Source organism: Terrapene carolina, unplaced genomic scaffold (genome assembly GCF_002925995.2).
Source record: "Terrapene carolina triunguis isolate 2854851 unplaced genomic scaffold, T_m_triunguis-2.0 Scaffold69, whole genome shotgun sequence".
Classification (NCBI taxonomy): Eukaryota; Metazoa; Chordata; order Testudines; family Emydidae; genus Terrapene; species Terrapene triunguis.
Genome location: NW_020664420.1, coordinates 61,122,718 through 61,149,186, shown reverse-complemented (window position 1 = coordinate 61,149,186; position 26,469 = coordinate 61,122,718). Strand labels below are relative to the sequence as shown.

At 40.5% G+C, this 26,469-nt stretch overlaps 1 protein-coding gene across 1 annotated transcript in view; it reads left to right on the top strand.

The window, feature by feature from the left end:
* The window catches only part of TMEM232 (transmembrane protein 232), a 119,342-nt gene extending 96,345 nt beyond the window's left edge, over window positions 1–22,997 (top strand). The window contains exons 12-13 of the mRNA XM_026649212.1: window positions 17,781–17,874; window positions 22,809–22,997. Coding sequence (XP_026504997.1) covers window positions 17,781–17,874; window positions 22,809–22,997 — 283 coding nt within the window. The remainder of the gene's footprint in view (window positions 1–17,780; window positions 17,875–22,808) is intronic.
* The last annotated feature ends 3,472 nt before the right edge of the window (window positions 22,998–26,469 follow it).

The window sequence follows — 26,469 nt, the reverse complement described above, 5'->3', positions numbered from 1 at the left end:
CAATAATAGAGCATACAGTGAGGAGAGAGACTGGATAAAAGTCAGGGTGGATATGAGAGAGGTAGTCATCCACATAGCAGGATTGCAGTTCATATGCACTGTTCCCAAGTATCTCCTTGCTTTTACAATTGTAATAATTTAGCCCACTATGTGTCTCAGTTTCCTGTCATAAGCCCTTCAATATTAGGGTCTAATATTTGCTTCAGATTGAAACCTAGCATACGGAACCAAAAGTGTGAGGGGAGGAGCTTGCTGTATTTTCATTACAGCACACTTCCACATTAGCCTGTAACTCAAAAACAACCAAGCGAGTTTAAGAGTACATACACACTAGAAGTAATTGGAGATTGTTGCTAGTTGTTTGCTCCTCCATTATGTCAATAGCAGCTTAGTAATAGATATTTTATTTTATGTGTAGCACAAGTGTACCTGACTACCCAGGTTAATGTTTCCTTTGCCATTCACCTTTTATACAGCGATGAGACTTTAACAGGCATATAATAAAAACAGCTTTGTTTAAAAAAAACAACAAAAAACAGAACGTTTTAAGAATTCAACCAGTGGTTGGAGGGGAACAGGTTGCACAGGACAGCTACTCCCTGGTTCTGCCCCCATCTTTCAGGGCATTGTCAATCATTTCCCCCCCATTTGCTCTGCAACATGAGAGTTTAATGCTATATTTCACCATAGTGAAGATTGTTTCTCACCATATGAGCTTTCAGATTGTTATGCTGAATGACACACCTACAGCTCAAAAGACAGAGACAAGCTTGTCTCTCTCACCAACAGAAGTTGCTCCAATAAAAGGTATTACCTCACCCACATTGTCTGTAATATCCTGGGACCAACATGGCTACAACACCACTGCATCCAACAATTACACCTCCTTTAAAATGATTTACATGGAAATGGCATGAAATATTTGTATTAAAGGATACAGTGATGGGCCTGAGGGAGCTCTTAGGGGCCGCTTGTTAGAATTCTGCACACAAACTGAATGCAATTATCCCAGCCTGCGCTGCAGCTCACCTCCTCTTTGGCTAAGCATCCCTGGGGCTCATAAAAATCTTTGAGCAGAAATATTTTTGCTTTTGGAATGGACCATGTTGCACAGATTTGCAATAACATGTTTAGTCCTGGTCCTTCCCAGCCCCCACAAGGCCTTCACACTACTCCACCAGTCTTACACAAGACTTGAACATTATGCTGTAGTTATCAGGGATTTTTAAACCACTGCCCATCACCAGTGTCTGAGCACGTTCTATGTAAAAAAAACCTCAAGAGCAATAGCTAAGTCTCTAGTGAACTCCATGGAGTCTCTGGTACTTCTTTTCTGGAGTTAAAATCTCTGCTTGGGGTAAGGTTTTTGTTTAAATTAATAAAAACAACAACAACAAAAAGCCCCTTCCTGTGTACTTAACATTTTGTTCTAAAGAAAATCCAATATCATATGACCCTTTCCAGGAGATTTTATAAGTTTGTTGGGCAAATGGTGGTTGATAGCTTCTTTAGCTGCTGTGAGGCAGATTCCCAGTTCTGTGCCCTTCCTCCCTGCATCATGTACACCCTGCTACACGACTCTGGGGAAACATGGCTGTGAGAGCCCCATCGGACATCCCTGAAGGACAAGTATTTCAGAGCATGGTACATCAGCCTCTTACTAAAGTGGATCAGATTCAGTCCTGAGTTTGTGTGCACACACAAGTCCACGGCTTACAGTGAAAGGTTGCTATGTGGAACTGAGAATAAAGTTTGGCTCATTACATGAAACAGCTAGGGCTTAATGTTCAAAGGGAAAGGCAGTTACGGCCTAGTGCCAAAATGCCTGTGTAACTGTGTATCTAATTTGCGCACTGAATTAAATTTGGACTGTATTGCTTTTGTGGTATATGGGACATAGTAAATGAGTAGGAAACAGTCAGAAAATAAACATTTCACTTATAATACATAATTAGAAGAGGTAAATTACCTCAAAGAACCCAAAACAATCTTATAAATATAATTTCCTTTCAACTGAATTATGTATGTTCTCAGAATATTCCAAACTGCACCGGCCTTTGCTAAGGTGGAGGGTAATATTGCCAGCCTGAAGAATATTATCTCATTAAAAAAACCAAACAAAAAACCTTGTGCCACAAGATGGCAGCCTAAAATCAGTCTTCTATAGAAGTGACACTATCCATCTTTAGTTCTTAAAAATGTTTTCCAATTACTTCTATTAAGCCTGTGCTGTAAAAACGTATCAATCATGGTTATGAAATAATCAGGCCAATGTTTGCAAATCGTGATCTGATCTGTACCTGATGATATTTTGAGTAGTATCAAGGAGTCAAAATTTTAGCTATTACAAAAAAAAGTTACATTCATCTGATATTTAGTGTTAACAATGGGGTGAGGGGGAGGAGTGTAGGAGAAGAGTGCCTAAAAATATATGTATTGATTACTGCTTTATAGAGTTAAGAAGCAGAACTACAAAATATTTTAATGCAACATCTTGGTTCTAATTAGCAACATTGTTTATAATTTGAATATTCTGGGGACTGATGTCTAAATTTTAAATGTGAGGCTTGAATTCCATAAGAAACACTTTGCAGTTTGCTAGCAATTAAGTCAGATTCAGACCTAGTACAAATCCCCTATTAATGCAACCAAATTTGACATTTTGCCTTTGTTGTACATTTTCTCTTAATTTCAACAAGGGACTATGATTATTGTATCTGACATTGTTTCCACTCTGCTCTGCATATTTGAACTAAATTAAGGTTCAATCAGAAGAATTCAAAGCACAATAAAATGTGTAACAATTATTGTAACTATCCATCATCTATTCTGTGCATTTCTAATGCACTCATGGTAGGAAGGCACCAATACTACTTAGTGTTACATTTCAAAGCACTGTACATTCACTAAATAATTAAGATATCCACATACTATCTAAAAATGCCAGTGAATATCAACTGAAAATATATTGGATTCTTTAGGCCTGTGTTTGTACCCTTTGTGTGTTTCTTTATGCAGTGTTTTAACAAGTGATTTGGCGGCAGCAATGTTTGAGGAAACAGTGAGTTGTATGATTTATTCTAATGCTTGCAAAGAAGGTGAATTTTGAACACAACTGAGTATTCACACTAGAAATCCAATTCTGGGAGTTATGCTCATCCAGTTAAGGAGAAAAAATAAATTGTGTGATCTTTATATCCAATCATAGTTACCAACAGCTAAATTTTGATTCTGAATACTGAATGCTCCTAAACTGTTTGAATATAGCTGGGCAACATTTTTCATACAAACGCCTCCCCATCCCTCACTGAAACAGTGCAGATTCAGGTTTACCAAAATAATTAATGAATTTGAGGAGTTGTGTTATTTTTTAAGTGACAAGATGATTCATTTTTGGCATTTTCAAAATGAAAAGTTGTAATTTCATTTCAGAAAGGTTTTTCCATTTTGGATTTCCCCCTCAGTTTTATAGAAAAAAATTAACATTTTCAAAACCTTGAAATTGAAATTAGACATTTTGGTTGATATAAAGTGAAACTAACGTTTCAGTTCACTGAACATTTTGATTTTGTTTTAGCATAAAGTGATTTTTTTATTTTTTGGACCTGCACACAAACCAAATATGCAGTTATTCACACAGCCCTAGTTAGGTCTGTACAACTAGGATTATTTGCATACATTTTGCAGGATAATTGCACACACCAGATATATTTTACAAGTTTGAGAACAGGCAATTTGAACAGAAAAGAAGAGCCAATTCTTTGTATAAATTATTCACTGCAAATGATTTTCTTTGCTCTACTAATTCTTACAATATCCCTATGTGGCAGGTGGGTGGGATTATAATCCCCATTTTGCAGAGGAGGAAGAGCAAATAAAATGAAACTGAATTATTTGTTCAAGTCAGAATGAGTCACTGACAGAGCTGGGATTAGAACTCAGGAGTTCCTAGTCCCTTTTGTCTATCAGTCTAGCATCATTTTTATTCTATGCTCATCATCTTGGTCTCCGAATGCTCCCTCCATTCTGCCTGCCAGTATGTATTGTCAGTATACAATATTTGTTATATATTTTCACAAATTAACTGATAACTGCAAAAAATAAAGGTCTCACGACCAAGTTATTGTTGCAAATTAAATTCAGTTTGCTGCTAAACTGTATTATAAGTAGTGAGACAAATTCTTTTCAGGTCCTGCATCCTGTCCCCAGGATGTTTTTTCTTTAGGTGTATCGAGCTCTGGAGAGCTGAGCCAGACAAAGCTAAGTGTCCTACTTGTACTTTTTATTCCCATAACAGCAGGATTTGGAACTTCTGCTAACTAACCAAATAATTCCCTTTTCTAGATAATTTTGTTAGTAAAAATATATTGTGATACATTAATGTTGGTGTATAAAAAACCACACACTTAAACATTATGATTTAGGAGAAATTATTTAAGTATCAGTCTCCAATAGAGTTAATGTCACAAATTCTAGACTCCTTAGAAATCCATGTGATTTAAAGCCAGAAATTGTAGCTACCCAGCCAGGGTGCAGTGAAGGGGGTAGAGGTTGCAGGGACCATATTCCACCCACTCAAGAGGCAGCCATACACTTAAATGGTTGCTTTGCTATGCTGAAATTTGTGTCAATGCAGTGGCAAGGCCTCAGGCACCACTTAGAATGCAGGGGTTTAGTGGGGCTCAAGTCAAATGTAAGGCTGTAGGGAGGCCCTCCACACTTGTATCAATTTCAGCACTCAGGGGCAAGTGGGAGGGGAAAGGAAGGCCAGCCAATGCTGATAGCAGCACTGCAGGCCCCCAGGGGGTCTTGTCTGTATAGGGAAGGGGCATAACCGTTTCCCTGCCCCTTCTGCACACCAATCTAAGTGTGAGCATGCAGTCTACAACTAACACCAGTGTAAGGTGTCGGACAATTAATGCACCTTTAGAGGCATTATACCTCCTCCAGTCTTCCACAGGTAGGAGGCTTCCAGCTTCCCCTGCTGAAGCAGGGTCTCTTTCGCCTTACCCAATGCAGCATTGATTCTTGGGGCCACAAGAGAACCTTTCATGATTAGGCTTCGAAGGGGGAAAAAACACATAATTAATAGTTATGATTCTGCAAACTACATTTCCTAAGTCTAATTGAAGGTGATTGCATATCCACCTCAAAAAGAGGAGATCTGAGGATATGCATCAACTCACTTTTGTAGGTTCTGATGTCCACAGTTAAAAAACAGCTGCCTAAAATAATGACCCAAATAATAACAGACACCAGCTGCATATTAAATTGCTACCCAAGAAACAAAACTACTCAGTAGTTAAGGTTAAAATGTACTAAGAAGGCTTAAAAAAAATCACTTCTGTCTGATAATGCAAACTTGTTACTAAAATTCTAATAGTACTCTCTCATGTATGCAGCATGAGAGAGTACTGCAGTTTCATACTTCCATACTTAAAACTTGCTTTTCCATGTTCACTATTAATACATACTGACTTGGCAGCATGTGTATTTCCAATTACATCTACCAGTCAGAGTGTAATATGGAATAAGAAACGCATAGTTAGTTTTATCAATACTTTGGCCTCCACTTTCCAAAAGTGGCAACTATGGTTGATTCAGGTTGGGGTTTCCAATGTGAGAAACTCTAGAGAGCTGATGTTTCAAGTGTGCTGAGTACCTACCCTCTAAAAAAAGCCCCTTTAAGGGTATCTCAAGTTGGGAGCACAAGAACCGAGGCACAGATTCACTAGTTCTTTCTGAAAATGTAGGTCCTCTTAAGTCAATATATTGAGTACGCATTGAGCTTCAAGTCAAGCACATACCTAAATGTTTTGCTGGACTGGGGCTAGAGTGTCTATCGTCCAAGTTCCTTTGTGCAGCTAGGCACCTAAGTCCCAGTTCTAGGCACCACTGCAATCCACAAAACCCATGCTAGACTGCCATCTAACCCTGTAGGTGCCTAGATGTTTCTGGGTATGCTTAATGCTTCTCACTATAGGCACTGACACACCTATTGCCCACCTAAGCCCTAGCATGATCCACAAGCCATGGAAAAATAAACTTTTGCCTGGGGCTGTAGCTGATTGGTATGTGGCCTCTGAGCAGAGGGGAGAATTGAACCCAGGTGTCCTGCATCTGAGGCGAGCATTTTAACCCCAGGGCTAAAAGTTACATGGGCACCACCACCACCATGTGCATCAAGGCAGGTGCCTATCTCACTCTTGCAAGAAGCAGCTTATATGCCTAAGCCAACTGACCAGGAGAGGGGTGCTTGGCTGTGGATCACAGGAAGAGATAGGTGCCAAACTCAGAGAGAAGGGGCTTAGGACCCACTCCTCTCATCAGCATCTCCCCATTGTCTTAGGTGGCTCCTCGCCCAGCATGCTGGCTTTTGTGGATCCCATTCTTAGGCACCTCTCCCCCCATGCATTGTACAGGGAGACTAGGCATCTAACTCGGGCTTTGTGAATCCCATTGCTGGTCCAGAGTAGCAGCCGTGTTAGTCTGTATCCGCAAAAATAACAGGAGTACTTGTGGCACCTAACAGTTAAGCTTTGCAACACCCAAGTCCCTTTGTGGATCTGGGCCTATGTTTAATAGGTCTTTTCCAAAGTTTCATAGAAATTAGAGGGGAAAAATTGGAGGCAGAATGAAAGCCCATATTGGAGATGGTGTGGAGTTACAGTGCCCCTTCTGTGAGCTCCAGGTGGTATTGTCCTTCAGAAGGGCAGAAAGGCTTTTAGAGCTCCTGGGGACCACAGTCCCTACCCCTCCAATTAAGAGGGTGTTGTGTGCACTCCCCTCTGTGGCTGGCCAAGTCTGTCAGCTGCTTCAGGCTAGTCCATGAGTCTGTTTCCTCATTTTTTTTCAGATGGCTTGCACAGGAAGGTTTACACAGAGTTCAGAGAAGCTTGGAGGTCAAGTGTGTCTGGCCTCTGTACCAAAGGAAAGTTTCACTGTCCTCTCTTGCCAACCTTGCACACACAAACAAGGGTCAGCCACCACATGCCACTTTATTTATATCACCATGCTCTGATGGGGGACCCTAGCAAATCTGTGACAAACTGTACCACTAATAGAATGTTTATGGAATTGATCTTCAGATGCTGCAAACAGTACAATTCACAGCATTTTTAAAAGTTAAGGATAGTCATGCACATGGCTTCCTTTGTCTCTGCTAGTAGTGAGTTATGCCTCTGCCTGTTTAAAAAAGACCTACACTTCTATCTTATGTGTAAAAAAGTTTCCCTTTAAGCTAATTTTACAAGAATTCTGACCTTTAAATATATATTAGTACTATGATTTACATCTGAAAATTTACAAGGTGAATGTCATTTTGCATAATGGAAGCTGCCTATAATTAAACTTTAAACCCAGGTTTAACTTAGGGAAAATGTGTTTACTGTTTGTGCTTTCTGCCCCTTCATATTGTGTTCTACCTCCTCACATTAATTTTGAGTATATACGGTAATGTGGCTATTTTTTTTAACCGAACCCTATTTTGTCAATAGCCTCATATCTCCAAGTTTGTAGCTACATTTATAAGCTGTTCTCAAAATATTGAATTCTGATTTGCATTGGAAAATGGAATGCAAAATTTGACATTTTCTTCTGCAGTTGAGCCTTTTTAGTACACATCAGTAGGGGAATTCACCCTTCTTCTAGAGAGAGAGAGAGTTTGCATTCAAATTATCTGCTTTAGAATAGCCTGAATTTTAATTGGCTCAATTAAAAAAAAAAATCTATGTTTCAGAATTTGACATTTAAACACATGTATGGTACTTGGAGCCAGTGGAGTCCTATGATGCCAGCCTCCTTAACCTACTCATTACATTTTCAAAACAATCATCTTTGAGTTTTCTCCCATGCTTTCCCCTTATGCTTTGGAGGAACTTGCCATAAACATCTACAAAGCTACCTCATTATCCACCTTCAAATCCATCCCCTCTTCTTTTCCATGATACCTACCAAAAAAAAAAAAAATCCAAACAAACAAACAAACAAACAAGCTTGCCAGTAGTTAGGCTGCTGGTAGGCTGTGGTCTCAGCATGTTGTGCTATTTTGCTTGTGCTCCTGTTTGTAAACGTCTATTACCTCTTGTCTTGTACTTAGATTGTAAGATTTTTGGGACGAGACTGTTTGTTCCGTGTTTGTACAGTACCTATCAATGAGGCAGAGGAAAGGTATCAAATTGGAGAACACTTCCAGGTTCTGGAAAAATTAGTGGCCTGTCCATTTATGTGGCACATGTCATTTTATTTCTACAGGTAGGTATTTCTATTAGATACAAATGCATGGGGTCAGATTCACCCCCTGCGTGACAGCCCTTTTGAGCTCTAGTGCAAAAGGGCTAATAGAGTGGATCTGTCCAACTATTTCTTGTGCCATAGGCAAGTCCCTAAAGGGCATAGGGCTGGTGGAGCTGCCCCCTCTGTGACTTCCTTTGCTGTTTCGAGTGTAATGGGTGGTGGCACAGGCAGTGGGCCCTCTCTGCACAATGCAGAGCCCTGCTTCATATAAGCACCCTGCATGGGATGAAGCTAGTCTCCTAGGTGCCCTTCTGGAATTTCTCTCTAAAACCTTTCTGAAGAAATATGTAACATCTCCAGAATAGCATGTCTCGTGCAGGAAATGCAAGCTTGGTTATTATATTGAACAGTTATTTATTATCCCTGTCCAACAAAGCTGAAAATAAGCAAATGCTTCTACTTATCACATATTAGTCCATGAATCAGATTACACAAAATGAAGCCTGTGTCAGCTAATCATAGTTTTGAATTAACCATTATTCACTTTAAAATGTTGTTTTTAATTCTAGCGAGTCTGAAACCTGCTTATTCATGACAGTACAATATTCACTTTGTAATTCATTTGAATGATAGTATTATAGACTTTGCTTTACTGAGCCTTTTAGAAGCCAACTCGTGTTTTACTTCTTGAAGCACAGTGCAGCTTTTTATTGCTAGACATGAGGTTGGTTGGTTAGACAGACAAGTGATGTAAAGTAATTACATTTTGCTTGGCTAGTGAAGTGAGGCTGGGTGTTTTGCCTGTGAAGCATTATGGAAGTAGAAGTGTTTTGTATAGTTGCAAAGCATTCGGTGGGGCACCAGTGTTGTTCCTGCTTTGACTGCAACATAGCAGGGCAGTGAATGCCAGTGCTCTGCTCAGATATTTGATGTGGGTAAGGTTAAAAAGAAGCCCAGTGAGGTCTGAGCCCCTGGCTCCGAACTAATATGGTAAGTTAACTCCACCAAAAATTCAGAAACAGATATTATTAAATCAGGTCATAGGATTCCTCACCACTTTATTGTGGGCTGCAATTTTCCCTGTAAAGTTCCCAATTTTCCCTTCTGTGCAGCAGCACTCAGAATCTATTATAGAGGTGTCACCATTACTATATCACAGCTTCACTTTGTCCTCTGCAGTTCCAGTTTAACAGTTGGTAGTTCAGGTGGTAAGACAGACATATCACAATTAACTGGGCTTCAGAAAGTAATATTTCCAAAGAGAGACTCCTACGTTACACCCCAAAAAATGTTCAGGTGTAGAGGTAATTGCACAAGCAAAGTATAGAGTAGCTGTGTGCATAAAACAGCCATTTTAGATGGCTGATCATGAGAAGCTAGGTCCTAAACAACGAGAGACTATTAAAACAGTTTCTAAACACCTTACAGTGACACTACAACAAAAACAATAGCAAGCACCTTGCTCTGACAATGAGAAGAAACTTTATACTGCAGCACACTGTGGTATAAAGGAAGTCTTTGACTAATCTGAGTCTTATAACAACAAGGGAGCAACCAGGGAAAGATTGAACCTACAAATTAAGGCAAATGCAGACATGGCAATGCTGATGTCAAGTAATAAGACCCAAATGAAATTTCCCAGTAGATACTGTGTTGGAAATTTCAGATAAAAATTGGAGGTGCTTCAGCTACTTATTACTTCTTTTTTTTTTTTAAACCCAAGATTTATTAACAGAGTTCCATGTCTTGAAGCTACTTAGCTGCTTCTGGCCACTTTTAGCAAATTGTAAAAAAAACTAAAGCATCTGAGGCATGCATCATTTTTCATTAGGTCATGTCAGATTTCATCATCCTATATCATTTGATGTACATTAGCCCAATGCCATGTGAGGATAACATTCTATTACAGATTTAAGGGTTTACTATCTAACATTTTCAGCAGAAATAAGTTGAGTGCAATCACCAAAAGAACAGAGAGTCAGTGTGAAGCACTTCCTTGAAATTAAAAAAGTCAGCATATCCATAGTTTAACAGATGATGATTTTCCATGCACTGGGCTGCTGCTACGATAACTTAGCAAAGAGACGACTGAGGAAGAGAACTTACAGGCAGAAGTCCAGCTGAAAGAATCCAGGATCCAAAAGAAGAAGAAACTCAAAGAAAACCTGTATGCATAAAAAATGTCAATTCAGCGCTTAGAGTAAGGAAAGTAACTAATTCCATTAGAGAGACTGTGCTAGGAGGAAAATAAAACAAATATACTAGAATAAATAACAATCAGACAAATCTGAGAAAACTAATGCAGCAGCCAGCAATGGAGCAAGAGGAAATTGTATAGGTCACTACAAACTATAGAAAAGATCATCACCTCCCAGATTTAAAATACAAAAAACATAATAGGAATATTGTCAAAATGCTATTTATAAAGCACATCATCCTCAAAAGACCCCAAACTGATTTACAGACTATGGGCCAGATGTCCCATTGTATTTTTGCAGGGGTTCTCAAACCTCATTGCACCGCAAACCCCTTCTGACAACAAAAATTACTACATGACACCGAGAGAGGGGACTTAAGCCTGAGCCTGCCCAAACCCCGCTGCCCCAGGCAGCCAAAGCCCAAGCCCAAGCCCCACCATCCCAGGCAGAGGGGCCAAAGCTTAAGCCTGAAGGCTACTGTCCCAGGCAGGGCTGCCGAGAGCGGGTTCGGGCCCCCCAGCAAGGGTGGACCGGCTAAACAGGGCCGACGAGGGGGGGGGGAAGCCGGGCCCCCTTCCGGACCGCCGGACCACGGTAATTTGTACCGGCTTCCCCACCCTCTTGTCGGCCCTAGTCCCAGGCATGGGGCTTGTAACCTGACCTCAGCCATCCAGGGCTGAAGCCCTTGGACTCAGGTTTCAGCCCAGGCAGCGGGTCCCAGCAAGTCTAATGCCAGCCTTGGTGACCCCATTAAAATGGGGTCACAACCCACAGTTTGACAACTGCTGCATTATAGTATTGGGGCCAAGTACCATCCCAGAGCACAACATGCTCCCTCATGGCACAACATGGCTCTGAAGGCACATTACCCTCAGGTCCCTCTTGCCTCCCCAAATAACTTGTTCCACACCCAAAATACACAATCATATTGCCTTTCCTAGGGTCTCATTTATTAAGTCTTTATAAAGATACAGTTTCCTGTGACCCTTCTCACTTGGGGTTTCCAATTTCACCCTCAGTCATCAGAACTTCAGGTTCCCTGCTCCCCCCTTGAGTTACCTCTGAGCCAAGGAGCTCTGTCAGTTCTACTGCAGCCCCTCATCTCTCTGGAGAGTCTTTTCACCCAAGCCTCCTGTCCTGGACCCTGCACTCCTGGGCTCTGCTGGGACTCAGACAGGATTGCTTCTACCAGTCTTCTCCGTAAGTTATCTAACCTGCCACTCCCTACCCTTAGCACTCACTGTGGAGCTTTATATTTTTATCTTCTCCCCAGATGGCCTGATTTTTGCCACATGACCAACCTGTCATGTGACTTTGCTTATTTTCTCCACCTGGGGAGGCAAACAAAGTGTCACAGGTAGGGCTAGACCCCCTCACCTCTTAAAGGGGCCGTCACCCTGTGACATGCCCCTTCACACCACTCTGGTGGCTTAAAAGAGTTGTAAAGCCTTATTGGATCCAGCCTCCACAGAATACTCCTTCATGACACAGAGACAGCATAATGGCTCTGTACTATCTGGTGCAAAGGGCATGACCCGAGGAAGGAGATGGGGTTGGACTGCTACTGCTGGAATGACCATTAAATAGCAAAATGTAAGTAAAAGCAACCTGGAGGCTTCTCTAACTTATGCTGGCAGCCAAGTATACCTTCCTGCTGGCCTGAAAATAGGGGAATCTTAATCTGACTGTTGCCCTTTTAAAAATATATGGATACTCAGGAAAGAGGATAGAACCTCACTACATCAGCTACAAATGAAACGAAAAAAGTTTTAATTAAAAATTGAAAAAAATAAATATAAACTTAGCAGTGATGTTTTACAGTACAATTCAGGAAAAATCACTCCCCTCCTTGGTTGCCTGTGAGAAGAGAACAGTGTAATTTAGGAAGGGGCACCAAAAGGCATTGTCCTAGCATCTGGGGATCACTAGGAGGCTGGGATGCCTCTGCCATGCCCCTTCCTTCCTAGCTTTTCCCTGTGCTGGCCAAATGAGGAGGTGTGATGCAGTGCCATTAAGCCAGCTCCACACCACTAGAGAATCCTCAGACCCACGGGAGGCCCTGGTGTAGTCAGCTATGCTGGCTTTAGGGCAGCTGTGCACAGGTGGAACAGAACAAGGTGACTAACACAACTGAGGATGGAGGCCAATATGTAAATGAAAGGTACTGCTAACTGCTATACTAATTTCTCTGTGTGTTTTCAGATAATCCTTTTATTCCATTTAGTAAAACAAAAGGCTCTGACTTTGGAAATATAAATAGTTCTGTGTTTAAATCTCCATCTTCCACTGAGGGCAATTTATAAACCTTTGCTATGGAGTATGTAGGTGTTTAGATATTTGAAAGAAACCTTCCATTTACAGTATGAGAAAGTTGAAGAGGCACTATGTAGATAATTATCTCAATTCATTAACATAGGTGAAAGCTTAAGTGTGAGAGTTTTATCACAATGATTTATAAGTAAAGTTAACACCACAGACTATATTAACACTTATCTTTTATTAAACATTAAAGATTTTACTGTTATAAATGTAATGTCTATAGATGATACATCAACAATGTGAAAAAAATCAAGGATACGTTGTTTTATCCATAGTTAAATACTATGATTTTGCTCACTATGATGGTGGAAGCTTCATTTTTAGTAAGCATTTGATATGGATTTCAATAAGGCACTTCAAGCTTGTTAGCTAAGTGAATATCAAATTCACTGAACTGGGTATTTTGGTCTCATGTTAAGTTAAAGTGGTTTCACATTAGAGAATACTTGCTGCTTGTACAGTTGGTTCATACATAGACATCTGTCAGGTACTTTAGGGATTCAGCACTGCAGTTGTTTGAAAATACTGTGGTTGCACAAATGCACTCAGGTATTGTATCAGGCTGCTTTCAGTGCTGCACAAGTCCTGCCATCCATTTTTCTTCCTCTGTTTAAAATGTATGAATAGTGTTAGTAGAAAATAAAGCAGAAGAAAAATATCAAAGATTAGCATAGAGGAAATGGCAAAAACCCATTAAAATGTCTGCTTTCAACAATCTTAGGTGAGCCCATTGATGCTGTTCCTCTGTGCTAGAGGGCTTGTGAATACATAGAATACAGTGAACTGCTGGGAACAGCTGTTTTCTTGAAAGTCATTTTGTAAAGTGTAGGTCACAATTTTTTCCCTTTAAAATCTCACAGCCCTGAGCAAAAGTTTAAAGATTATCAATTTCAAGTTATATCCCCAGTGCAGAATCTGCAAAGGAGGTTTTGATCGGTAAGACAACATCTATTTTCTGTTCACTAGAAAAACCATGATTTGCATTTCTCTTTTTCTACTGTGGGTCACCATGCCCTCAATTGATCTTTACTGACCAGCTTCATCTTAAATCAATTCAGGGTTATTTAGTGTGCACACTGAGAAACTACCACTTGTACTTCAGATGCTACAAAATCAGTTCCAAGGAAATTTAAGCAATTCAGATTGTTTCTCTGGATGAAATTGAGCTGTGTTGTACTGCACAAAATTGAGAGAGAGCTGATGTGGAACTAAGAAGCTGAAAGAGTTTAACCAACCAGGTAGTCAAAAATGGTACAGGTTGGCAAGAGTACAGGACATATTTGGTATAGTCAATTGTGTGTCAGGTTTTATGGTACAATTTGTCTATCTGTGAGCTACAGTCTTACTTGGTAGCTGAAGCGAATGGGATAAGGTTGATACAGGTAAGAAACATTTTATGGGGTTGTTTTTGTTTTTAAAGAACTATTCCAGTTCTCTTTTAAGCCATTGTAGGTTATTATTATTGTAACAAGTTCCAATATCACCACTGTATTTAATGTAGCATCAATCTTTTTACCATAAAACAAATCCTTCTTTTCAGTATTGCCTAACTGGACTATAGAAATTCAAACTTGGCTGAGTTTTATCATATAAGATCTCAGCAGTCTGATAGAAAATGCCTAGCTCTATAGGGGAAAGTAATTACTGTATGTATATAGTTTGTAAAAGTTTTGGGAGCCTCACAGATGAAAAACAGCTTATTTTTTGTATTCTTTACATTGTTCCATGCAGAAAGTGTGCCTGGTGCTTTACGGGCAAGTAAAAAAGATAGATCCCTGCCCCAGTTTTTTATGCTTTGCTATTAGTAAAAAGGTGTTTTTTCATTTTAAAGAAAACCATGTTATTTGTGTCTCTTGGAGCATAAAGAAATATGGGTTAATCATCTCCTCTACGTGGGGGGAAAATACTTTGAAATTGCTAAGCTTTTTAACTTCAGAAATCCTTTACTGTGCAGGTGTGGCATATTTTAGTCACAAAATTGTATAAGGCTCTTTATAATTATTACTTGAATTTATACTACTTTTACAATTAGGCATAATTACTAAAATAAATATGCAATAGTCAACTAAAAATGCTTTGGGGAAAAACAATTAAATATGCAAAACAAGACCTAGGTTAAAAAAATGTCTAGATTGTCAGGGAAACCCAGGGAAAAAAAGGAATTCACAGGAAGGGAGTATGCATCCAACACCAAGGAATATGTAAGTAATACAAATGGCCAGGCCACATTCAGAACTGAAGTCCTTCACTCTCCTGTTCTCTCACTTAGTTTCTTTTTTTAATCTTTTCTATGAGCTTGCAAATTCCTGTGTAGTCCATGTTGTGTGCTCAAAGTCCCTCGGGCACCCACATTTTATCTGGCTACAAATGAGAGGGAAGCATAATATTGAGGCTAAAGTATAGGACTGGGAGTTAGGAGATCTGGGTTCTAGTTGCTGTATAATAGGGATACTTCCTTATCTAACAGGTGATGTGAGGCTGAAATAATATTTGTTTTGTGCTTTGAGATCCTCACATGGCAAGTACTATACATGTGCAATATATTATGATGATTCTTTATTATTGTTACTACCGGATGATAGTACAACTTAAATTTTAGGAAACTCCTTGATTTCATTTAGTTCCTGCCTTTTTCACTGTGCAATACTGCTCAGCCATGGCAATAAAAGCAACTTCACACAATGTCCCTTTTCTTCCAGGCTGCTTGCAGGACTTTGCCCTTGTCTCTTTTTAGCACCATCTGTGGTAGTAACTGTGTAAGCTGTAATCTACACATGAGATATCTAACGTATTTTTAATCACCAGGTTATATAATCCTTCTCAGAGTCAGGGAGGTAATAATAGCTGAAAGCTGTCTACATTACAGCTACTACCGATGGAGCTGCACTGGTAGCAAATTACAGTTACGGAGCTTGCTAGTATAGACAAAGGCCCAGAGAAGCCATATTCACTCACTTTAAACAATCTGCTAGCTTGTTCCAAGAGCAGACTCTTGGATGATTGTGTATAGTAGCTGTTATTGCTCCACAACAACTAGGTCAGCTGTATAGTGTTGGAGTGTTGCCCACTCCCTGACCCTGACTGTGTAAAGAAAACAGGGAGGAAAAAGAGTCAGTTGTCCAATAGGAGTGTTGCTTTTCAAAACAGATACATTTTGGGGAGGAAGGGGTGAGAGAAGGGACTTGGAGGCCTCTGGGAGCCCCCCCACCTGCTCTATCTGAGAAGGAACCTCCCTCCCCCCCAAGAGTCACTCATGGCAACAGCAGGAGAGTAGGTAGCATGAGGTAGCCCAGCTGCTGAAGACAGGAGGCAGGGGAAGTCTCTCTAGGGCTCCCTGCGGGTGGTGAGAATGGCAGGGTCAGAACTAATGATCTCCCCACAAATACCTTCATTAATAGGGAAGAGGGGCATGAAAGAAACCAGCAACTCTCCCAAAGAAATACTCCTAACAGGACAACAGGAGAGAGAAGGTTGTTCCTGAAATATAAGCACAGGGAGTGAGAATATTCTCCATTCCAACTTCCCCATTCCTTGCATCAGGGTGGTCCTCTGAATTATCACAAGAAGGGGGAAACATGGGGATCTGGTTGTCTAGATTCCCCTTTAAGAGATGGAGAAACAAATTCTCCACTCTGTGAGGGAAAGCCTTTGGCCGTGCGTTTTCTTTTAGTGTGGGCCTCCTCCAAAGCCCACTGAAGTCAATAGAAAGACTGCGTGACTCCAGTGGGCTTTGGATTAGAGCTCTGTTGACAACTTTGAAAGCATGCAAGGCAGCTTCATCACTTTTCTTATTTGTGTGCTCACTATCTGATAATCTTTTAGCCCAGAGTCCTGGATAGAACAGTGCTTATTATGTGTAGTTAGAATACTGTTGCCCCTCTGCTGAGCAGTAGCAGAAGTCAGCATCTTGCAGGTTGGTTTCCCATTTAAGGAGAAATCAGTGACACTGACTTTTGGCATTTTCTTAGTATAACTTGTTGATTTACACCAGTGCTGGGACATAAGGAGTCAAACAACACTCAACCAAAACCCTCTTGCAGGAATCCCAGCCCAAATACTAATGCCTGGTTCCTTAGAAGCAACTCTGCACCAAGAATTAACCATAGAGGAAGAGTCTAAGGCAGAGAGCAACTTCTCTGTTTGCAACAGCTCCCTCCAAAGAACCGCCATCACAAAAAAAGCTAACAACACAGCATTTCTTCAGAGACCACATTGCTCACAGTCTGAGTAAAAGTCGTAAGACTATGTAACAGCACCCCCTTGTGACTTCTGCTATAAAAATACTTATTAACAGGATTTAGATGCTACTGGGACAAGGTAGGTGAGGTAATATCTTTTACTGGACCAACTGGTGTTGGTGGAAGGTACAAGTTTTCAAGCTTCACAGAGCTCTTTCTCCGGTCTAGGGAAGGAAACCAGAGTGTCTGAGCTAATAAATTGGGACAGATTGTTTACTTAACAACTTGTATTTAGCTCAAACACTCTGGTTTACTTCCGCAGATCTGAGGAAGAGCTCTGAGAAGCCTTAAAGTTAGTACTTTCCACCAACACAAGTTAGTCGAACAAAAGATATTTCCTTGCCTACCTTGTCTATCTAATATCCTGGAATCAACATGGCAACAAACAATATTGCAAACAATTTTAGATACTACTAAGATGGGTGTTATAGGTAACCCTATGGTAGGTAGACAGTTGAAACCATCATGCTGCAAGTGCACAGGTAGCCTTTTTATGTTACTGCAATATTTATGGTACTCCTTATACTTAGCACAGAATAGGGAATACAGAGAAACAGCATTACTTGCAGTTACGAAGATTTCAATATTGACCATTTCTCGGAGCTGGTCTGATGACACAGTGATGAAAATTCCTGAGCTCTATTTACATTAGCACTCCAACTCTTTTTTCCATTGATGGAAATGCACTGGTTGAAGATTTCCTCAAAAAGACTAGCATAGACGCAGGCATGATTTCAAGAAAAGGAATGCTGATATGTCATGATGCTGGATGTTTCTCTTTTTACTAAAGGGAAGAACTTTTGCAAGCAAGAACACCAATTTATCCATATCCAGATATCCTTACCCGGACAGATAGGGAGCTAAAGAAGATAATTGAGGATCAGGTAAGATCCTTATTTCCTTTTTTTGTTTGACAAGTAGCATTGTTTACAATTATAAAAAAGCTCTTTGAGCAAGGAGAAGCAGACCTGAAAAAAATATGCATTCACATAAATTGAATATTGAGCATTACAAAATTCAGCCATTGCCAAACTTTATTACCTTTTAACTCTGCTACAAGTGCATCTTATTTGCTTCCTTAAGTTATGGAAAACACTGCCTTTTGTTATTTGTTAAATAATAGCCTAATCCTAGTGTCCTGAATTAGCACTGATTTCTTCTGACAAAAAGCTTACATCTGAGTACAGAGCACTGATTTCTTCTGATGTGTGTTCCTAACAACTGAATCCAAACCCTTTGACTCAGTTTTCTGGTGACCATCCTTTACCCTTGACAGATCAAAAAGATTTCTTAATCACTTTGTTCTTGTAGGATTTACATGAGCTGGAGAGGCAGGAGGCTAGTCCATTAAAGCAATACATTAATCCACTGCACTGCATTCAGGCAGCAACTTCTTTATCTAAAAATATATCATTACATTCTGCTTTTATTTATTTAGAAAGATATATTCAATTTGACCTTGTTGCTTAAACTCAACTTGACAGATATGCCAACACTACAAAGGTAAATTTTCACTATAGCTCACGGAGACTTAGTGATGGACTGCCATTAGCAATTCCTGATTGGCAACAGATGCTAGTAACATTGGAGTGTCAGGTGGCTAAATTGGAAGGCATTGTGCCGATAATTTGTCAAAACATTTAGCTACATATTAGAATTTTGTAATTTCGTGAGAACTGCTATATTATTATTATTTATATTACCATAGTGCCTAGGAACCCCAATCACGGACTCTAACCTCATTGTGCTAGGTGCTGTACAAACAGAATAAAACATCCCTGCCCCAAAGAGACAACAGATGGTTACAGACAGACCAACAAGGGAGTCACATGAAACAATCAGACAAGATTGGTCAGCATGATCGACAGTGGTCTCAGCCACCTAACTTGTCAAGTTTTTTGAAGGCACCATGACAGAGGAGAGTTTGAAGGAGAGATCTGAAGGAGGATAATGAGTTAGTTTTGCAGATGCTCACTGGGAGCTTCTCCCAAGCATGAGAAGCAGCATGTGAGAAAGCATGGCCTGATGCTGTGATCTGGAGCTAAATAGTTTTGGTTGGAACAATAGTAGCAGGTGCTTCAGAAAGTGGTGTAATTATATAAATGGCTTAGATTCAAGTAGATTCTAATACCATGATCCTGCTCCCATTAAAGTAAATAGGAGTTTTGCAGTTCAGAGACTTCAGTGATAGCAGGACCAGGCCTTGTCATTACTGTGCCAATACCCTAGTGGGGAGGTAGAGAAATGCTATATTGCTACAGTAGCTACCATCTTTTGCATCAGGTATAAAAGGATTTGACCACTCGTAGTCAATATTATGCCTTTAGTTACATTTATATTTTGACTTCATTTGGGTTTCATGAGCATAACTAAAAGCAAAATTTGATTTGTAATCATTGATCCAATGGCCATTTTCACCATTGCTGGGATGTTATCAGCAGTGTCCATGTCAAATTCAAAATATAGTACTTTTGTAACACCATTTTGCAAGACTCAAGAGGAGAACAGTTTCCAATTTCTAGTCACCATGCCTGCTGAGATCTCTCTGGCATGGTTGGCAGTATTCAAGTATTTCTGCAAGGGAGCAACATTCAGTCCTCCTCAACCATCAGTTTTGGTGGTAACATTGAGGGAATCCTGTTGGAACATATGATTTTTGGAAGTTGTAGGAACTAGACTTCATATAAATATTGTTACCCCTTTTTTATTTGAGTGGCTAGTCAAAGTTCAGGGCACTGGGGATGTTCCAGTTGGGAGTAGAAATTGATGATGGAGTCTGGTATTTTCTTGTTTATTTACAAACAATGTACAAAGTTCTGCTTCTGTGAACACAGGAGGAAGAACAAAAAATGGTTCTTAGCTTACACCCTGAGGTCCTTTCAGCCAGCATCCGGACCCAGAACCTTTCTCTGAGCTCTTTCAGGATCACCCTGCTTACAGGTTGCTGCTTCGCTTTCTTTCTCTGCTCACCATCTCTCTGTTTCTTGTCTTCCCCCAGTCTTGTCTCTCTCTTTTACCCACCCACACACCTGGTCAGATCCATACCCATTCAAACCCACGGCCCACATGTTGCTGGTTCCTGGGCAGACTCTATCAGGCCTTGTTTTAGGTGTGGCCCCTTAACTGTCTCATAGACTTTAGATGCTCATGATGGTCCCTTCTGGCCTTAGTCTGACATCATGCACATCGCAGGCAACAGATCCTCACCCACTAGACCCATAACCTCTGGCTGAGTTACTGAAGTCTTCAAATCATGATTTAAAGACTTCAAATTACCAAGAACACACCATTTACACTTGTTTAAACCTGTAAGTGACCCATGCCCCTTGTTGAAGAGGAAAATGAAAAAACCCTAGTGTCTCTTTCAATCTGACCCAGGAGAAAATTCCTTCCTGACCCCAAATATGGCAATCAGCAACCTTATGTGAAGGGCCCATTCAGACATCAGTTTCAATGAGATTTTAATTCAATCCATAACAAGATTTAACCCAGTTCATAACAATATGCTCCATAGCTAAGAGTGATTCATTTAATTCTTTGATACCTTTAATCATGGATTTAACACTCAGACATGCCAGACTATCTCACAGTATTGTCCAAACCCATCTCTTTGCACATCCAAATGTGGAGACATTTTCTGAGAGGACTGTTATATGCCATTTTACTTATTTGTGAGCCTCTGCTACTTGGGACTAGAATCTCCTGTTTGCCAGGATTGATGGACCCTCCATTTGAACTTTTGGAAGAGTGCTCTGTGTGTCCTCAAGACTATTACTAGCTGCAATAAGCTCAGCCAGGCTAGTAAGGGAGATTTACACTAATTGATCATACACATTTTCTAAATATAAGGGGGGTACTATGCCCAGATCCTAAATTCCTAACTAAGGGCTAGATTCTGACAGGTATGCAAGAGGGTGAGGGCACATGGAGCGTCTCCCTATCTTTTGTATCCTTGGCTAAGGTCTGGTTTGAATGCTGTTAGAAAGACCAATGCCTGCTGCTGGTTATTGCCAGTGTGGGTATTGTTGGATTGATTTTGTGGACTTGTCAGTGCTTTAATGTCTTAGAACACACTTCATTGGGACCCAGGTAGCCTCTACAGTAAGTCTTAGTAAGCTACGCAAAGCTACACAAGCCTGCTACCTGCACTTATATTCATACCTTTACTCAGTATTGCTCTCTCTATTGATCTGGCAGCTAGGTCTGATGTCCAGTTCAGCAGAGCAAGCTGCAGTCTTTATTTAACTGGTTCTCCTCAAAGCCATGTCCTACTGACAGTATTATAAGGAAACAAAAGGTTATTTATTCATAGATTTTTCAGAAGATTGTCAGCTAGAGTCCCACATTTCTCTGCCCATTTTCTCAAAGGTCTTTTGTAGTACAGTATATAGCATTTGATTAAAATGAAAAGCACCTGGGGGGGGGGAGGCGGGGATAGTACGCCCTATACAACATCAGGTGACCCCAAAGACCAATGCTTTCAAGAGGGTTCAGAAATGCATCTGCTCCCAAGAGTGGGTATTTTGCTTCCAGGTATTTTGCTTCACAAAGAACAATAGTAAATAAATAACTTTTTCTTTGTTATGTTAATCAGAAGTGCTGTTTTGGTTTTTGGACTTGCTTTTGCCATCACAATTCTCATATGAATCTCCCCTAAGAAATCATAAGACTTCCTTATTCTCTGTATGCTATCATATATGATTCACCTTTCTTTGCTGACTTCATTATTGCTGATTTTATAAAGCCAGGTTTGGGAACGAAAGAAATATTACGTTAAACAGCTTTTAGATTTAATTTTCCATTGAGTTGTCACTGTGTAGACAGAAAAAATACCAAGTGTATTGAAATCTTATTGATAATTCAGAGCACTTCTCTCAGCTGACATTCACTGTAACCATGGACAACATGCCCCTGAGCCACTGGTTTGTTTCAGGGTGGGGGAAGTTTTTCGAAAGAGACACCTACTTTTTAGGATTGATTATCCCATAAGGCATCAGTGGGCCTCACAATATTCCAGTCAGCTTCCCAAAAGCATGAGAAAATTTACATTTCAGCCCAGAATTTACCATACCTGGTCCTGTGCTTTGAGACTGTGGTTCCTCCCTCTCCCCCCCCCCCCCCCACTTTATTCTTCTTATGAAACCTAAAAAACCCCCAAAACACCTGACACATTTTTATGGCTGTGTTACTCAGACTTGGATTTTCTGTATTTAAGAGTCTGTAGCTGCAGGGCCTCCATTAATGCAGTAATAACATTGTCATTGAGGAACAAAAGAAGAGACATTAACTTCTGCTTCTTGATTGCAGCACTATAATACTTTCAGTCTTTTTCAGCAAAATGTTTTTACTTCTGGCAATGCCTATGTTCCCTATAAAGACTGAAATAAGCAAATACATTTCTTACTTGATTTCCCCCCCCCCCCCCCCAGTTTATCAGCATTGAGAATGTCTGTAAGTGAAACCATGAGATAGATTGGAAATATGAATACCAGTTGTATTATGTTTAAGTTACAGCTGAGCAGGACTGTCCACAAATGAATGATATTTTCCACTGGACGTGTGAGCCTTCCTCCCTGCAAAGTCATACACTTCTGTTTTAGCAGCAATAAGGCAAGCTATGACATCCGTCCACCGCCCCAACCCTTGCACACAGCCGCAAGCCTCCAACAGAAGCCCTCTTTCTAAATACCTGTCCTTACCTGCCCTTGCTGTTTGTGCAACTTTTTTGCTCACGTTAACCCCAGTTATGCCAAATTGTGTTTTTTTCCTATATAGACATCATGCACCAAAATGAAATCATTCTCTTGTTTTGCAACAGTGGCAGAAAGAGCTGCAGATCAGACTTAAGGAAGAGGAGGAGCTCCTGGAGAAAGAACTTCAGGAAAAACAAAGGAAGGAGGAAGAGCACTTCAGAGAAATTATGAAAAGGCGAGAAGAAAAGCTGCACAAGAAAACCAAACCTTATGAGCTTCCTGTTAAACACAAAGCTGAAGATTTGATACAGTGAATTAAAAGAGCCAACTGTCAGTATTTCAGCAACCAGCACAAATATGGGACTGAGTTTCTAATTTAAATTTAAATACTTAAAATTAAAATTAAAAGAAAAACTAGAAAAAATAACTCTGCTCTCCAGTGACCAGTTGGTGTGTACTTGTAGAATGACCTAGCGTGCCAGGTCTGCAGCTCTGTGACACCTGAGGAATCCATTCCCCTGAGGATTTCAGCAGTCTAGGAAAAATCCCTGGGTGTTACTGAGCTGTCGAAGCAGCTCTATGCCAATCACTCTCAGAGTCCTTAGCAATGGGGGTGTTCTTGGAGTAAGAGGAAGTGGCTGGAGCACCACAGCATCCAGTATTCCCCAACTGCTGGAGTAGCCCTTTTAGGTCATGGGAAGCCAGGTTTAATGTAGAGTAGTCCTGAGGTTGCCTTTTGTTATAAGGAGGACTTGGACGGGCCTAGTGTCAGGGAGCCTCTGCCCCTCACATGCCCTGAGCCGATCGTAGCTGCTGCTAAGGCTCTAGCCCATTAGTCTTAGAAACATGCAAAAAGGTTCCAATTCAGTAAATGGGTTTAAGGAAAACCTTTTTATAGCTTTGACTTCTTGAGGTTCATTTGGAGTTTCTACTTCCAACAATGAACTAAAGCTTCCAAATTTTACCTGATTTCAGGTCAAAATCATGTGAAATCAGAGAGCTTTCTAATGGTCTCCCTTCAGAACCATACACTGGCCAAATAGCAACTCATATTTGCCACAGGACTAGAAAACCTTTGTGACCTTATCCATAGTTTGGGTTTGAAACAAAACCAGGCACATTTTTCTGTATTCAGGTTTCCTTAAGAAAGGTTCATAAAGCTCCAGTTATTTCCTAAATGCAAGAACTTTCATGCATCATCACTTTTTGCTACACTCTTTTGAAATAAGATATATCAGAAAAGTGGTCATTAAACCTGCAGCAACTAACAGTCCCAATTGAGTGCAATTTTTCCAGTTATCTTTTTTCCAATAGTATAATTAGCATTTCTTCCTATTAATTCTTGACTTATGATCACACAGCATATTTTATCATTTGTAAATAGAAGTAGTTGGTGTTCGTTACTAAACAATTAAATATGAATTAGTCGTAAATAATTGATAAGTGGCATTTCTGAATCATCTCTGAAAAAGAATGAGCATCAACTGAGTTTTGCCTGTGTGAGCAAATCTTAGAATAAAACTGGCTATAAACTTGTCAGAATACGGGAGCAATGAATTGAAACAAATTCTTCTTGAAAGTTTCTTTTTTTAAAAAAAAAACCCTAAGAAATCAGCAAGAGTGGGCTAGAATCATATTACTCTTGAAATACAGCAGATCTCCGACTGCTGGCACTGGGCCTCTTGGGCATGTGGTTATGTGATTTGAATGCACAGTTGTACTACTTGCATTTGCTAATTTGGCATGTGATTGCACACTTAAGTTATTTGAAAATCTGACCCTCAAAGTGTCATCATTAGGCATCATAGCTAAAATAGCTGTGATGAATGGGAGAGTTCATGCTTCTTTGAGCAGACATTTCAGGTGACCAAAGACAATGTTACATTGATTCATGTTTGGAGGGTTACTTTTGAAGACCTGTGAAATGCACAGCTCAAGACCAGTAGAGAAACCCTATGGATCTCAGTATCCCCAAGAATACCCAGTCTCTCTGAATTGTTCTCCAAGCTTTCCCTCCCATTCCTCTTTTTCCCCTGACAATGGGTTTGAAAGGAGTCATTCGATCCTGCCTGCCTACCTAACAGCTGTCCTGAGCCCCCTCCCCAAACAAAGGAAAATTCCTTTGTGCCTAAAATGAACCCACAGGAGTTTATGCCGATTGGTTCATGATTGTATCCATTGAGAAAAATCTCTGCAGGATTAGGGATGAAATACCATGGAGGATGGTCATCACATTGATCTTGCCCCTCTCACGACCAGCATCCCCCTTCCACAGCTACAGCAGCCTGCCCTACGGCCTAAAAGCAGAGGGCTTCTGCAGGATTGGTGGAATGTGTCACATAGCTCATGCTTCCCCCACGTTCCCCAGCCAGAATCTATCAGCTTTTGGCTCTCCTCCAAACACAGGGAAGGGGCGGGGAGGTGTACATGGCCTAAACTATAGAGCATGTATGGCTATTTTACACTGTGCTGTAACCACACTCACTTCAGTGGGTTTACTCCTGATTTACATTGGTATTAGAGGAGAATTCAGATAATAAATGGTCCAGAGGCAACATGGGGGGGGGGTCATGCGGGGTCATGTGCCCCCTTCCCTCCCCCCCCAGCCCTGATTTGCTGCTTGGCTTGTACTGAGCATGCTCAGTCACACTGCTGCAACTGGCTGCTCTCGTTCTGCTCTCCCCCTCCCCCCCAAGCACAGGTTGTCTCTCAGATTTGTCTTCAAATTGAGCTGGTTTCCTTGTTTCAATGTCAATTGAAACTAAATCAGAACACAACAAACATATTAAAAAAATTAGCCATTCATGAGCACGTCTCCATCTGGTAAAAACAGTAGCAGCTACACTTACAAAACTTTGAATATTTTATATCTGAATGCTGCTATAGCAGTGAAAAATTTTATCACATCTGCTCTTTGGGAGAAAAGTGAAGAGCAGGGGAAACTTTTCTTTTCCTGCCAGTGAGCATACAAACCCTGAGTGCTGGTGAAGATTTTTTTTGATGGATTCAGCCCATGTTCAGCCTATAAGTCATAGGTTGGCCATCTGAGATTTAAAGCATTTGGAATACTCATTATACTAATTCTAACAGTCTTCCCTGACATACCATGTGCATTTGGAACCTTATTTATAAACAAAGCTAATTTTGAAATGTCAAATTCTCTAACATAAATTCAAATATTTACATAGTTTAACAAATTCCATTGATGATTGTTACTTTTGAGCAATAGGCATTTTTCATAGTAACATACCAAGCTGAAGGATAATTTAGCTTTAATGTTATTCACATGCACTTACTTAGCCCTAGCTGAGGACTAATTTCCATAATACCTGCTGCTGTACCATTTCCTTATTCCCTCTTCATATTTAGGAGAAAAACAAAAAACTCAATCTGTTAAAAAAAAAAAAAAGTAAAAATGTTCTCAGAGGAAGGAGATGTGCTTCCTGACTACCGCAAGGACTCGCTTGTGGCTACAAAGCTACAGCCCTATGATAAGGGGCTGCAGAGGCACTCAGTCCTCATGGGAGCTCCAGGGGACATTGGGCCTGATTCTCATTTACACTCAGGCCATTTTACACCACCCTGATAGTGAAAAGAAGCCTTAGAGTGTAAGGGCTTGTCTTCATGTGCAGCACAGCTGCACCGGCGTAGCTGCACTGCTGTAGTGCTTTAGTGAAGACACTACTACGCCAATGGGAGAGCTTCTCCAGTCGGCATAGTTAATCCACCTCCCCGAGAGACGGTAGCAGTGTTGACAGGAGAAGCCCTCCCATTGACATAGCGCTG